General features: G+C 39.2%; 1 protein-coding gene across 2 annotated transcripts in view; it reads left to right on the top strand.

Moving 5' to 3' along the window:
- The window catches only part of MBOAT2 (membrane bound glycerophospholipid O-acyltransferase 2), a 104190-nt gene that overhangs the window by 68895 nt on the left and 19338 nt on the right, over nucleotides 1-15957 (top strand). For both annotated transcript variants that reach the window (XM_075414812.1, XM_075414811.1), the window contains 3 exons: nucleotides 4261-4316; nucleotides 12666-12720; nucleotides 13545-13728. In XM_075414812.1, the coding sequence (XP_075270927.1) occupies nucleotides 4265-4316; nucleotides 12666-12720; nucleotides 13545-13728 (291 nt within the window). In that variant the 5' untranslated portion in view covers nucleotides 4261-4264. The remainder of the gene's footprint in view (nucleotides 1-4260; nucleotides 4317-12665; nucleotides 12721-13544; nucleotides 13729-15957) is intronic.

Here is a 15957-nt window from a genome sequence, read left to right as displayed (position 1 = left end):
GAGGTGTTCCAGCCCTCGGATCATTTTTGTCGCCCTCCTCTGGACCAGCTTCAACATGTCCATGTCTGTCTTGTGCTGGGGGCTCCAGAGCTGGATGCGGGACTCCAGGCGGGCTCTGACCAGAGCAGAGTGGAGGGGCACAATCAAGATTGGAAGGGCTGCTCTCAATCCCCTCATCCCCCAGCCTGTATTGATAGTGGGGGTCACCATGACCCAGGTGCAGGACCTTGCACTTGGCCTTGTTGAACCTCATGAGGTTCACATGGGCCCACTTCTTGAGCTTGTCCAGGTCCCTCTGGATGGCATCCTGTCCTTCAGGCATGTCGACCACACCACTCAGCTTGGTGTCATCTGCAAGCTTGCTGAGGGTGCACTCGATCTTGCTGTCTGTCATTGATGAAGATACTAAACACTGCTGGTCCCAGTACAGACCCCTGAGGGACATCACTTGTCACTGGCATCCATTTGGGCATTGAGTCATTGACCACTACCCTCTGAATGCAACCATCCAATCAATTCCTTATCCACCGAACAGTCCACCCATCAAATCTGTATCTTCTCATTTTAAAGAGAAGGATGTGTGTGGAACCGTGTCAAAAGCTTTACAGAAGTCCAGATAGATCACATCCTTGTGCACTGATGCAGTCACTCAATTGTAGAAAGCCAGTAGGTTGGTCCACTAGATAGTTTTAATCATGCAGACTGAGCATTTTGGGAACAGCTGTGTCAGAACCACAAATGCTTTATCTGATGCCTCCTGTTCTGATCTGAAGGGCGTAAAAGATTTGGTGGCTGTGGAGTTTTTTTGCCTTTGCTTTTCCCCTTAGAATCTCTGATACCACCCATGACAACATGATGAAACTTGAACTGTATCTGATGTACTTGCATGCCTGGCACAACCTGATACCACTTTATGACGAAAATCTGAATGTTTAATAGAATTTAGTTTTTAGCTTCTTTCTTTTTTGGTTTTATGTTAGATGTTTCGGAAAGAGAAAGCTGAGGAGAGAGGAACTTGTATGGTGGAGTAGTCACGCAGCTCTTAGAAAGTTTTGTCTAAATGTGTTCTCAATTTATATAATGAACTTAAACCTGTATTTGACTTGAGCTGTACAGGAGCAAAACAGAATTAAATAGGCAAAGTAAAAATAAACCATATTGGTGATTCTTCTTTGTATTGCAGACACAGAAGTGAAGCACAACATTTCCTATAAGGAAGTTTGCTACTGTGCTGCTGCTTTTGTTGATTTAAAGGAGACTATGTATTTTGGGAAAAAGAGATGGGAGAGTGTTTTCTAGTCTGATTAAAAAAATGCATTAAATAGCTTTCAGGAATACTATGAATGGCAATGGTCTTTGTAGTTTAGTATTACCTATGTTACGTAGTAGACTAGTGCTTGTTAGTCTTGTTGCTTCTCAGTCTTCACTGGTAACAGGCAGGTAGTCCAAGAACTTAACTTGTAGGCTGAAGCCAAAAGGTTTTATGGTTAAGTTCATCTCTTCTGTCGTTTTTAGTTGGGTCTTACCTTCTGAAACATCGTTGTACATTTATGCCTATGTCCAAGTGTCTGCCTTCAGGACAGATATCCAAGTTCCAACTGTGGTCAGTGGAGATCTGATTGATGTAGACAGTAGAGCCCAGAGGGCATTTCAGCTGATCCGCTGCGAAGTATCTACCTTAGCGTGAACTGGGTCACTTGCCAGATGCCCCGACTGTATTGACTAGATCTCCCCTGGCTATAATGAGAGCTTGCAACATAAGACATATGCATAAAGATACTTTAAAACTAGGTTTACTGATGTTGAATTAAATTTCACCATTACAACTGGAACTGTAATCCAAATGCTATCCCTTCCAATTTGCTGTAGGGCCAAAGTACATAACCTTGGCAGTGATCAGAGCTCTGAGCTGACTCTGGAGACAGTATAATTGTACTTGTTTGTTGCTGCTCTCAAAACTATTAATAGAGCTTGAGCACACCGTTGCTCAAATGCAACTCTACTGTTTTCACATAGCAGCTGCCTTTGTGGCTCTGATGATCTCGTGTTAGCTCAGAGATTTCTGCTAGGTCTAAACATGTCCAAAGACTTATGAGATCTGTGCTCTGGATAGAACTGTTCTGAAGCTTAGATCTAACTCTGATTGCATGTTTGAGCTGCCTGATATAAACCATTCTTTCATGCACCAGTTTGGGAGTTTTGGTGTATGTGTATCACCTTAAATCTCTGAGATATACTGTGTCTGCTCCCTCGAGGCCTGAAACAGAGGTTACTTCCAAAACAGGAGGAGAAAGAAAATGAACTGAAGAGGGCTATTTTCTGTCATTTTTCTCTAGTTCCAGGGGAACAGAGTAAGCTCAAGAAATTAACAAAAGTTGCCTAACCAGCTGTTGAACCCCAGCACCAGCAAGTTCTTCCAAAGACATTGGCATGGACTCATATAATGGTTAGCCCTGAAAGAGCTTTGAATGTTTGTTTACCTAGATAGTTCTCCTAGCATGCCAAGCCCAGGGAATCTGCAGAAAGTTTGAAGGAAGGCATGGATGCACTGACCGTGGAGAAAGCTGAGGAGACATCATGCTAGAGGTGCAGTTGCTTGTGCAGAGCTGTGTGGTCCTGGCTTCACTGCTAACAGATCCCAGCTGCCAGTGAGCCTTCCGCTGCGCCCTTTGCCTTTCTGTCAGCACCTAAAAGGGATAATTAAGATCCTGGTTCATAGCCTCACAGTTCCAGGCAAGGCTCTTCCTCGTTTAGTCTCTAGATTGTTGCTTCTTAGCCAAATCTCTGAAGATATTGGAATAGCCACTTGAGAATGAGGGGAAAAAAAAAAAATAAAATACCAGAGTCTGCTATGATAACAATGACAGATGTATTCAGCTAGAATTAATGTGAGATCTGACTGAGCTCCTCCTGGGCTCCATCCATCCACCAGGCAGGATCCGTGCTGTCACATGTCCACTTACAGAAGCAAAACTCACTATGTTCAGAATCAGTTGGGGATTTCTGCCAGCACCAGACAGGTCTGCAGCTTAAATGCTAGAAAGATGAGGGGATTTCCCAGACTGTCTGTTCATATTTAGTTTTCTTCCTTGCTGACCCTTACCTGTCGCTTTAGTCTTGATATCAGGGTTTTGTGGCACTGATAATAAGGTAGAAATAACTTTTTCCCTGATTTGCATTTTGAGGACTGGAAATGTTGTGTGCTTGGAAATAAGCATAACCTAAAAAAAACTCAATCAGTTTGACGGAGTGAGCCATCTGGCAAAATACTGGCATAGCCCTGTCAATGGAGGAGGACTTGATGGCTCTTGGATTTATTTTTCTGTGCCAGCTTAAATGTGTTGCAAAAAGAGGCAAGTGCCGTCAGAAGACTTAAGCAAAACTATGTGCCCATCCTATAGTATGGTTGTTTTGTTGTGGGTTTTTCATCTCCAACTCGGATACTACTAGGTAAATATGGTCCCTGATACATTTTTGAGATCTGATTTCAAAGTTCAATTTCTAAATCTTGGTAGCCTACTTTATGCCCTCTCTAGTCCGCTCCCGCCCCTCAGTTAGGGTGTTAGCAGTGCTGGGATTTACATCAGTCAAAAACTCGTAGATACTACGAAGATGGTGTAATTTCTCAGTATAAAGCTGACTCCCTTAGCCAGGAAAGAATGTCTCCTGGACAGTTTAAGATCTACTCAAGTGTACCAAATTCAAAACAAACTGCGCTCTGTTGGAGCCACCATAATTATGCTGGGGTTTTGTTTTGCCAAATATGTTTACTTGAAACAAATAATTCTAGATGGAAAAATTAAGCATAGGACCAGGTTTTAGTAGAAATGATGGAAGCGATCTGCATATCTAAATAATTTGTAGTACTGTCCAACTCTGGCATATTTTTATTGTTCTTTGGTTACTGCTTCTGTAATTTACGTGGCCCTCTTTTCTTTACTCTTCCCACTGTAAAGAAACCCCCACAAACCTATGTTAGCAGAAAATAAATGTGAAACACTTTCGCTGTGTTTGTGGAAGCTAATGCAACAATACAAGGCATGGGTTATCAAATATTATATCTAAGGATTAAATTATTTTCATTGCATTGAAAACTGTAATGGTTTGAGCTCCAAAACTAATCACTTTGTCCCTGCATTGAAAATCTTCCAGTTGAGTGTAATTAACCTGGACTATTAGTATAAACTTTCTCTGACACTTACATGCGAAAGAAAACCCTGAACTTTTTTCTAAACTCTTCTTTCTTCCTTTTTTTAACAGTCCAATGATGATAATTACACAGAAGATCACCAGTTTGGCGTTTGAGATTCATGATGGTAAGATTTCTTTACACTGTGTTTAATTTTACATACAAAATAAACTTAAGTTAGTCATCGGTCAATGAGTTACTTTAGTCCAGTTCGTGCTTTAGGACATTTTAGGATATTTTTGGCTTTCAGTTGATTCTTTTGGTGCTTGGTAATGGAAGTACCAAGAAATGTTGCTCAGGCACTACAAAAGCTCTGAAAATGCCTACGTAGTGCAGAAGATACTACATATCAGAAGACTAATGACACTTCTGGGACAGTGACCAAAGACCACTGACATTTTTTGGGGGCTGGGGTATTGATCCTGAGAGTTAGCTAAATAATTTCCAAATTCAGAGATCTCTGTGGCTGACAGATTGGTAGAAAAAGTACATGTAATGTCAGTGTTTGAGCACCTCTTGTTTTAAAATGCTGACTGTTAAACTCCCCCTAATACGTGCCATGTATACTGATTTTTATAAAACACTTGTATGTGTTTCGTTTTGTTTATTATCATAACTGCACTCGCTGCTAACATAGCAGTGTGAACAGGGTGATTACCTGCTTGTGTTGCTGTCTTTTCTCTGTCAGATTTATCCATTGGATAAGTGGGCCCTTGTTGTGACAAAATTTTATTTTCCATTCTTGTTAAGGTACACTGTCTAGAGAAGTCTGTAGGCAGCAACATTTGTGAATATGAAAAGTCAGGAGAACACCTTTTTATAAGAATTCTTGTATGAATAAGTAGATAATGCTGGGCTTATCTAGTTGGTCAAACAAGTTAATGTCCAACTTCCAGAGAAAATATGTTCAGAAGTATTAGTCTTGCAAGCTGTAATCAATTAGAGTACAGAATAGACAAATTAAGGGAAACAGTTTATTATAAGGAAGCAATAATTCTAGTATTAAAGTACTTCCTCTTACTATTATTTGCCTAGGGGAAAGAGCTATTCTCAATTTGTTGACATCATGCACAAATAGTGGAGTTGTGGTATGGGACAAGCATGTGAGTGTTCCTGGTAATCTTGAAACAAATGTTTCATTTAGTTCTATTCTTAACTTTCATCACAAACTAAACTGGATTTTTTTTTTTTCTACTTTAATTAATTCAGGTAATTTGTATTTTCCTCATAAGCCCAACTGATTTTCTGTTTGAATATCTTGTAGCTATCATTGAATTCTGAGTATCAATCTTCAACTTTTGTTCTTTGTTGACCTCGTATCAGAGATCCTCTAGAGTCTTTGTCAGCCCATGGGGGGTAGCTGATAATACACTGGAAAACCTTGCTTCTGACTGCATTTGCAGTTTAGCAGAGTCCTTGAGTTGGATGAGCACCATTGCTGGGAGCACAGTGTGAACGTGACTTCCAAAAGTTGATGTGACTGATGTGAATTCAGGAGCAACTGCAGGAGATGCTAAGAAATGATGTAGAGGGGAAACTGAGATTGCATTAAAGCAATGATTTTTAACCATAGACAACTTAAAAGGGGTTAATCTTGAGAAATTAATGAAAACAAGCCTACTGTCAGTGGGCTTTTCTTCACTGTACAATGGTCCACGCTCTGCTGGAAAATACTACAAGAGATATACTGATGAGGGAGGAGATAATGCTGAAAATCATTATCCTATGGCACCCTGAGCCACTAGTCACATCAACTTGGCTGTATTAATTGCCAATTACTTTATTCTGCGCTGCCCCCCCTTCCCCCCCACCTTGTCTTTTAGCAGTACGTCTAAGGAGAGCTAATGAAAATAAACTGCTGAAAGAAAGGTGTTGGCATGTTGGAGGATCTTGGTAAGCTTCAAGACTCTAGTTGTAGTTAGGCTGGTTTTGTGGTAAAAGCAAGTCTGCTGGACTTGACCTTTTCCTGGCAGCCCGTTCGTTGTGTTCGGCTGGTTTTAGTGTTACATTTGAAGATCCTGGAGAGAATGGGATGTAATCACGAAGGCCGCTTGCTCATGCTGCATATTAAAGAGTCTGTCTAGCTAAGGGGAGATATGCTTGATTCCAAGTTGAACACTAATATGGAATCCCATAAATAAATATCAACTACCCCTATAATTGTTACAACCCTGTGCACGTACTGTGGGCTTTTTCTTACGCAGGAAAATTCAATGCAAGTTGCATAGGATTACTTTAAGCTTGCTGTATAATACTGACTTCTCTGAAGGTTGCGTGGATCCCGGATTTACCCCTGAGTAAATTCAGAATATACCTTTGGTGTACTCTGACACTTTTAACTTAAGCCCTTGATAGTTCTTGCCTTCTTACAGTTTGTTACTTAAATGAGCACTATGAAAAATGATAGTCAGTATGTTAAGATTTACTTTGTATTTCTTGCTGATTATCTTTGGTAAAACACGCATATACTCTAAAGGCAGAAATGTTTTTATGTGATTTGGAGACTACATGTGTCCCTATTGATTCTTTATGGCAAGAATTTGTTTTATTTAGGCAACACTTTAGCCTAATGACAGAGCGAAGGGAGAAAAGGAATTTCTTGTACTTCATATCCTATATTCTGGAGTACATTTCTTCATCAGATTTAAAACTGTCAGATTTTGGAGAAGGAAAGGTGCATTGCAGTTATTCTAGAAGTAGGAGGCTTGTCTACAGGTGCAGTTTAGAAGGGCTGTACAATGGAGACTGGTACTTGCATGAGAAATTTCTAGAGAAGAAATGGTGACAAGTAGAGAAGCTTTTGCAATTATATGGTACTAAAAGTGTGAAGCAGGGGACAGGAAGTGAGATACTGTCACTGCTTAACTCTGTATCTTGCAATAAGTTCATGCAGCGTTCTCCCTCTTTTGCTTGTAACCCACTCATCCCCACAGAGCCTCACTCATTTTACTGCATTTCTCTTTGAGCTCAGGGATCTTTACGGGAAAGACACATACCCAAATCTGATCTCACTGAGCTATATGTGCTTTGGCAGCTTGTTTTTAATTTGAGTGCTTAATGAATCTTAAACCAAGAGTCTCTTCAAATGCTTATATTTATAACCCGTTGAAGTTCTGGACCTCACAATGTATATATTTTTTAAATCTCCAAGGGATTCAGCCAGCAAAAGTAGGGAATGTTATACTTGATATTTCAAAGGAAAAAATAGATTCTCACAGATTCTTCCAACCTTGTTCTGATTTATTTTCTCTAATTTAAACTAAATCATACCTGGAACTTCCAAGGAGAAAAGCGCCATTTTTAAAATGTAATGCCCATCTACTAAACATGAAATCTAATTCTTCATAATTATTTCTTCATATTACTATGTTGGACTTGTACACAAAAATATGTGACTAGATACAGGTAGGAAACCAGAACTCTTCTGTCGGCTGCTTCTTGGTTCCCAGGGGATTATGTTGCATGCTTTCTGACCACAAAAAAATAAACTCTTTGTTGCTGTGTATACCCTTCTCCCATCCCTCATGCTTTGGGTTTCAGCTCTGTAGTTGCCAATTCTTAAATGTCCTGTTCTTGGAATGCTGCTTGCTTTTTTCTAATTATTTCCTCCTATGTGCCTGGTGCTCTCCATTTTTAAAAGCAATAGAGTAGACATTGATGCTGGTCTGGTAAAGCACTGCATTTACTGTGAGGACTAAAAGGAGACAGAGTACTATGAATATGCAACTTGAAGGATTTTTTTTTTTTTTTCCTGTCTGCCTTTTTGTTTGAATGATGTATTGGCGAAATACAGTTAAAAGTTAGTCTTAAACCAGTAATTTAGGTCTTGTTTACTTTGCTTCAAGAGCAGGCTATTGGGACGATGGCTGGATTATTTTCTGCTGTTTTTCCTCATATTGCTATTGTACCATTACAAATTGTAAGATTTCCAAATAGGCTATTAGAGCTGACTTCCTCTAAAACTATAGTCTCTGTCCAGTATGGTCCCTAAGAGGAGAGATATTTTGGTGGATAGATGGAACACATGGAAAATGGGAAGGAGACGAGAACAAAGAAACAAAGGTGATGTTGGACTTTTGCAACTTTTGTTTTTTTGTTGTTGAGAGGCATTCAGTTAAGAATGTTATATTTACGAAATAAAGATCTAAAACTATGAATGCGCTTTTCTGATTTCAAACAGATCTTTTATTATTCTTATTTCTGTTAAAAAGTATACTTGGATAGTTGCTGTTGTTGAAAGTATGAGCAAGAGACATTTGAACAACTCTGAGACAGAGATGTATGCTTACATATGTGGAACTACATATTCTTAAGGATTTTTGAGAGGTCATCATGACCCAGTTCCACTTTATAAATGCTGGTATTACATCAAAAAAGTTGCAGCTGTTTAACCAAGAATGTTGTTTTCTAATTAATCTGTTAATTCTGTCAGGGAAAATGCCATGGTGTGGTGGTGTGTGAGTGTGTATTTATTTATTTATTAACTTGATGCTTTCTGCTTGTGTCTAGGAGTTTATTTAATGCTCTCTCTCCAGTTGTCTCTTGATCTATATTTATATCGTTTTTTTTAAGTGCTCCCTCTTGAGTTAGTGACAGCATCGTCATTATTGTTTCATATCAGTTACCAAATCACTTTTATTACAGTATGTGTCATTAGTGTTTAAAGGAATTATATTGTATTTCTCCCCTCCAAAGTCTAAGTGTTGTTCTGGGCCTATGTTTGCCAGCATGGCTCCGTATATCAAAACTTCTGATTTCTCTTGCTTTTTATAGTTTCTTTGCAACTTTACTTAGCTGGCGTCTGTGTCTGCTTTTGTTGCCACCGGTATGCTAGTAACAACTAAACCTGTTAACGTCTGTCTATCTTCTTCAGGTCTTAAAATATTTTAATAAGAACAGCCATTTGGGCTCAGCTGATGATCCATTTCAGAACTTCCAATTAAGATTTACTGTAGTTACAGTGGAGCCTGTGATATGATCTCTTCTTCACTCTGAGGGTGATGGAGCCCTGGAACAGGCTGCCCAGGGAGCTTGTGGAGTCTCTTTCTCTGGAGATATTCAAGACCCGCCTGGACAAGGTCCTGTGCAGCCTGCTGTAGGTGACCCTGCTTCGGCAGGGGGGTTGGACTAGATGACCCACAGAGTTTAAGTATTATTAATGTAATATAATCTTACATCTCAGCATTATTAATGAGTTACTGGTTAGTCAGATTTCATGCAAATACAAAGGTGGGTGTGTTCAAGCAGATTAACAGCAAAGCTGGGATAATGCTATGATATGATTGTAAACATTGTACTGCTGTGGTGAGAGCATGGTGGTAGTTGTAATATGTTTTAATAAAGCCTCTGTGACAGGATATTGGTATGTACCTAAAGATGTTGATTTTGTTACCATTAGGATGTGGTCTCCTGAAGAGAAATAAAAAGATGCAACTTCCTCATGATCTAGACCACTGGGGCTAAACTTTGTTACTGATGATTTACAAAATTCTGTTACCAAGGAAGGAACATGGGAGTATTTCCTACTTTACAGATGAGAAAACTGAGTTACAGTTGCTGAGGGACCAAGTGATTTCACCTCTCTAACAGATGTTCGATAAAGTAATCCCCACTGTGTGATTTAGTAGCAACTAAAAGCTGCAGCCATTGCAGTAGTCTCCTGCTTTAGGACAGGAGAAAACAATTCTCATAATCCCTGCGGAAATGTTACAAAACCTCATGAGTTCCCTAGCAGCAGCGTGGTGTTGGAGTTTCTTCATCTCCAATATGTAGTAGGTAGGGAACAGCTATGATTTATGAGGCTTCTGTTCCCATGGGCAGATATGCTGCCTGGGAAATATTGAATGTGTATATATATTAATTCATCTCATATTAGATAAGCATCAGTTTAAGAGCACCTTTTCCGTATGTGTTTTCTATGAACTAAAAAATTTTAACAATAGCTTCCTGAAAGCTTTCAAGAGTACGACAGAGGTAGAGATCAGTGGTGTCCTTGTTCTTGCATGCTATACAGAGGTGATAAATGGGCCTTCAAGGTACTGAAGACATTTAAAAAAAAATTGCAGGGAAAACTGCTGGGCTGACCTCGAAGAAGCTGCTGGCTGGAGGGAAATAGGAAATAGGGAATGAAAAATTAATGGGGGCTTACTTGTATGTGGTATGTTTGAGACAGCAAGTGTATTGCTCGGCAGGTTGTTTAGGTCTTAAGTGATTTTTCCTGTACATATGTATATAACAAACCTGTTTTAAATAATTCAGTTCTTTCTTCCTCACCCCTCCAAAAGTATAGGTCGTATGTCAGTGGTTAGATTCCTGTATTTCAGGTTTGAGGCTTTTTCTTCCTTTTTCATACCACATTAATGATGTGAAATCTTTCATTTGACCAATTACCATTATTTAGTGGTTAGTCTGGCTTTCTGCAAGTTCATTTGAATACACTCAGTGACTGCTTCCTCTTTCTGACTTAAGGGTAAAATAGTTATAGTGGAATAGAACAGTGGAGGAGGCTTCTGCTCTGGTCCGTTTGCGTTGTGTATGCTGTGAGAGGCTGAAGGCTCCGTACTGGCTACTTCTCTACACTTGTCATGTTGTGTGATCTACATTGATCTACAGGAGTCTTTGTGTTAAATTTCTGTTTAAGTTTGTGTTAAATTCAAAGATTCATTACCTGAGAAGTCTGATCTTATAGCCTTAAAGCTTAAAGGACCTTTCAAAATGCTTCTCACACGTTTTTTATTCAGTACAGTTACCAGCGTAGAAATCTCTGATGTAGCACTAAGGAGAAGATGTGAAAACGTAATGATGGGGAAGAGAAAGTGTCGGCATGAAGTTAAGGGTGATGCTTTGTCTTTCAGTTTCTTGCCTTGAGTGGGTATGATTGGGGGTGACTTTCTGCTGTGAAGGATCAGGACTGAGGAAGGTATTTTTCCGGATCATACTGGAAGAGAGGAGATGGCAAGTTGCTAACCCCTCTGTATTGTCTCAGCTTTGTTGAAGACTAAAAGTGCAATTTTAAAGTCATAAGTGTGTATAGGTCACGGTTCCTGGAGTCACGTGAAGACAACAGAGTTATCTTCTCTAGATAACAACTATTTCCATGAGTCATAGCATTAAACAAGGTTTGACTTCCTCCCCCCCACTCCCTCAATCTTTTTTTATCTTAAGCCTGACTGATTTTGATACCTAAAAAAAAAATTGGCTCCAGTTGAAACTTTCCTTATGCTTGGATCAAATATAAGGGCTTCACTCTATGGATTTACTGGCATCAAGGGGTGGGCTTTGAAGGCGACCTTTCTGTGAGTGGAAGAGGATCTTCAATATAACCACTTATTTTCATAAAGCACATTTGAATTTCATACCTACATTACCGCTACTCTTTCATCAGACTTGGTTGGAAATTGGCTGTTGGGTTTAGGAACTGCTAGGGAAGAAGACAATTGAAGTGGGATTCTTAATTTCCTATAGGAAGCTGTACTTATGAGAGTAAATTTTCTAGTGCTTGTGATGCCAAAGAAAACTTGCAAATGTGATTAGCAGGGAATGGGTGCGTGCGCTGAGGCTGAGCCCGTGGAGAGGCTGCAGAAGGAGCTGAAGCAGGCTTTGGCAAGCAGTGCTGGCTGGTATAAACCAGGGCTGTCTCAAGGAAGGAGCTCTGCTGCTTCTGTGCCCCTGCCCTTGAATTAGTGTATTGTATAATCATTTAAAGTGTTGAAGGTCGTATTTTTTTACTTTTCTCTTTTATGGGAGTGCAAATTTTGAAGCCTGTTTCTCAGGGGTAGGCCACTAACATTCCAAAAAGTGCTCTGTATGACAGGAAGGTAAATTCAGTCTTGCTGCCTAACTCAGACTTGTCCTGCCCCCTTCTGCTAGCAGGAGTCAGGGCTTCTCGTTAGTGCTCATGAGCACCCTTTACTGTTGTGCCTGCTTCACTGGACCTTGTTTACAATCTTTACTGGCAGCATGAAGCTGCTCTTGAGGTCTGCCGTATGTTTTGAATTGCTTAAGTCTCTTTTAGACTGTATTCATCCTGTGCATCAAAAATGCAATGACTAGTGTAATGTCCCTGGGTTACTGCAACATTGACGAGGGTTTGGGGCTTGTCCAGTTTCCAGGACAGGGAATAAAGGGTTTTAAAACCTGCACACTTTGAAATCTTAACAACTGTAAGGGAATTGTATTTGTCAATACTTACTACAAGCTTTCCTAATGCTTCCCTGAAACCCATGTGATTTCAGGTTTGGGAACTGTTGGATATGACTGAGAATACAAGAGTTTGTAATTTTGTCAACAGTAAGAATTGTTTGATCCAACTCCAGCAAAAATGTTATGTGACATAATACCTCTTAAATTACTTGAGGACTTAAGAGATACATATTACATTGCAGCACAAGGCTTGCTCTACTGAGTAAAGAAACTGCTAATTAATGTGTGGGGGTTTAGTTTTTCTTTGTTTCCTTTTTCCTGTCCTCTTCTCTAGGAATGTTTCGGAAAAATGAAGATTTGACTCCGTCACAGAGGTGCTTGGCTGTAAGGTAGGCTTTCAGACATCTCGGAGTTTAGCTTTGGGTGTGGGGAGAAGCTGGTGTTTTGTGTGCTCTGTTAATGCTCTGTGGAATTGCTACTGTTCACATTCATAGTAGAGTTTACAAACTCATCTAAAACAGATCCGTGCTTTTTATATTTGTGGCTTAATTCATGCACCTCTTCTGGAAAATCTCACTAGAAGGAGGTTTTAGACTTCAGGAAAACAGAATTCTAAATTCTGTGCGTTCTATGCAGATTAATGCCATATCAAACAGGAGACTAGTTAACATTTAGTACACACATGAAGTAGCTGGTGAAGGAACATGCTTGTTTAATTCCGTTTTTCAGTATTTAACTTACCTTTTCTCCTTTCTTTATTCTGGAGACTTGAAAATAGTACGTTGTCCTGGGCAAAACAGTCTTGACTTGAGACATTTTCCTGAAGTGAAATTATTGCCAGTTAACACAACCCTTTGTTTACTGATTCAGTTATTGGGGGGGGGGGGGAGGGAATGAAAACAAACAACTGAACAAACAGCTAAAGAAACAGCTTTCCTTCTCCTTGCCCAGTAGAGGTGTTTGACAAGCTGAGACTAGGGAAGGAGAAGGAAGGCTAAGTCACCAGGGTTCAGGAGATCTTTCTGAAAAGGCTCGGTACGGATTGGGAAGAAATACTGTGTGTAGAATATTTTAAGCTGTGATTACAAAAGACACACAAACAGTTTTTACTGCAGTTAGAGTAAGCAATAATGTGGAGTATGACTTTTCCTACTGTGGAAATTCTGTAGAACTACACATCCCATCTCACCAGTTGCTTGTCTTTGAATTACAGACGCATGCCAAGTCTACTGGAGTATTTAAGTTACAACTGTAATTTCATGGGTATCCTGGCAGGCCCGTTATGCTCTTACAAAGACTATATTACTTTCATTGAAGGCAGATCATACCAACTGCAACAGTCTGAAGCAAATGGGAAGGAAGATACAAAATATGAACAAGCGGATCCTTCTCCAAATGTAAGATGTATGACTCTTGCAGTGCTGATGCTTACGTAATCATTGCATGAAAAGCTTGGTTTGCACTGTTCATTTACAGGCATAACTTCTGAGCTGTATCTGGAGTTCATTTATCAACAGTATAGTTCCCTGTTCAAACAGTTAAATAGTTATTTTTTTAAGGCAGGTTTTCTCCATGGTTTCCAGTCTGGATCTTGTGGATAAACGCAGATTAAATTGGAGCTTCCTAACAAGCTTATATGGTAAAAAGCCATCTTTAATTTAAAACAGTTCTTGCTTGTTTCTGTCAAAGCATATACGGTGAACAAAAGAAGTCCTGGCAAGGATGAAGTGTGCATTTTGTCATTTGAAAGCTGATGAGACTTAAGTTCCAGCAAGGTTTCATGAATGTTCTTGAATTTTACTGTTTTTAATGTCTTTTTTGCAGCAAGTAGAAAACATTCATATAAACAAGTTCAAAAGCATTTCAGCACTTCAAAATAGTTTAATTTTTCTTGTTTTCATTTATGCAGAGAGGTATTAAAGATGGGTTTTGATCTGAAGGTGTAGTAAAAGATGTACTAGTACATCTTTTACTACACCTTCAGATCAAAATGCAGTATAACACTATGTCTAGTAATCCATACAACATATTTCTTTTTTCTCTTTGTTCTGTTACTGGAAAAGTTCAACATATTAAAACTTATTCCTTATATCCCTCCTATTGTGCTTTTTGCAAGCTATCCATTGCTGGGGCTCACAGTGGTGTGAACTCTCAGAAATTAATATCTAAATTAAAATAAAAAGCTCCCAAAGCTTGTTACTTTTAAATTTAATTCAGTTAGTTTAATGCTCAGGGTACTGAATATTATATTTTCAGCCTTTTCATATTCTCTTAAATAGTGTATCACTTTAAAATTGTACGTGCCTAAGATAATAATTACCACACATAAACAGCAGAATTATCATGGATTTGACTGGAACACTTCAGATAAAAGGCTTTCACTAATTCCAGTGCCAGTTACCTGTTTTCTGCTTGTCTTGTGGACCACTAACCGTTGCTGGAGCAGATGAAGGTATTCCCACACGTAGCTGCTCGTCTCTTCCTACCAGCTAGAGGTTACCATCCCCATAGCTGGGCTAACAGGGAGTGCTTCCCAGTCGGTTGGGTCCTCTCCAGCCACTTCCATCTGTTGAACGTAGATGAGGACTCTTTGCATGTTCCCTTCTACCAGTCATGTGTGGTTGTAGTAACTTGCACCACAGGAGTGCAAATGAGTGGCTGGAGGATGATAACACTTTAAGCTGCTCCACTGGTTGACAACGCACCTAAGCTCATGGCAGTGTGCTGCGGAGCAAGTATTTAGGAAGGGCAAAAGACGTAGGAGAATTCCTTACGTAGGTTGACACCTCATAGTCTGTAGTCTGCATTGATATGTTGGCAAATAGACAAAAAAATAAGATGCTTCTTTTGTTTTTAAACATTGTTTTGGCTCAGTAAAGGTGTTATATCTTATGTACTAAAATCCTATTTCTGCAGAAAAATATTATGTAGTAAAATTATTGCGAATAAATGGAACTAACCAGATCTGCCAGTATCAGTACTTCTGGACGTGTATCTACTGATTGCCTGGTAGGACTTCCTAGCTTTTTACCACATAATCTTGCTAGTAATATGAACAGTCCGTAGAAATAAATGTAAACCTATGGTAGATTCTTCTTTCAGGCAAGCAATTTTACTTAAAATGAATTGCTCTTAAGATGCTTGAAACTTTTTGCAATTTATGCTGCATTAACTTTTGACGTAAAAATAAAAGAGAAGCTGTCTGTGCTGTTGACACTTCATCTCCCAACTGGTGTTAGAGAAATCTGGCTGCGTTTTATAACACCAGCGAGTATTGTGTGCTTTTGGAGAAATATGGATGATATCATTTTACTGCATTTGCTGCATCAATTAAAATATTCATTGTCTTGTTCTAGAAGAATGTTTAAACACCATTAACTTCATATTAATACTTTAAATTTGTTCCTTGATTCTCATGTTGTTATTTCAAGAAGAATAAATTGCTAGGTAACTCAAAAAATGAAATGTAATTGAGATCAGCAAATGTTAATGTAGTAAATGAAAAATAAAATCCTTCAGCTGAGTTACACTGTTTCATTTCTTGTTAAATATAATTACATAACCAAAATAGTTCATGTCAGCCTCCACCTCTACACTGTGTGATGACTGCATGATGTTAACTTGGT

The sequence above is a fragment of the Opisthocomus hoazin genome, chromosome 2 (genome assembly GCF_030867145.1).
Source record: "Opisthocomus hoazin isolate bOpiHoa1 chromosome 2, bOpiHoa1.hap1, whole genome shotgun sequence".
In the NCBI taxonomy this organism is placed as follows: domain Eukaryota; kingdom Metazoa; phylum Chordata; class Aves; order Opisthocomiformes; family Opisthocomidae; genus Opisthocomus; species Opisthocomus hoazin.
Note: the sequence above shows the minus strand (reverse complement) of the source record. Positions and strands in the feature narration are given on the sequence as shown.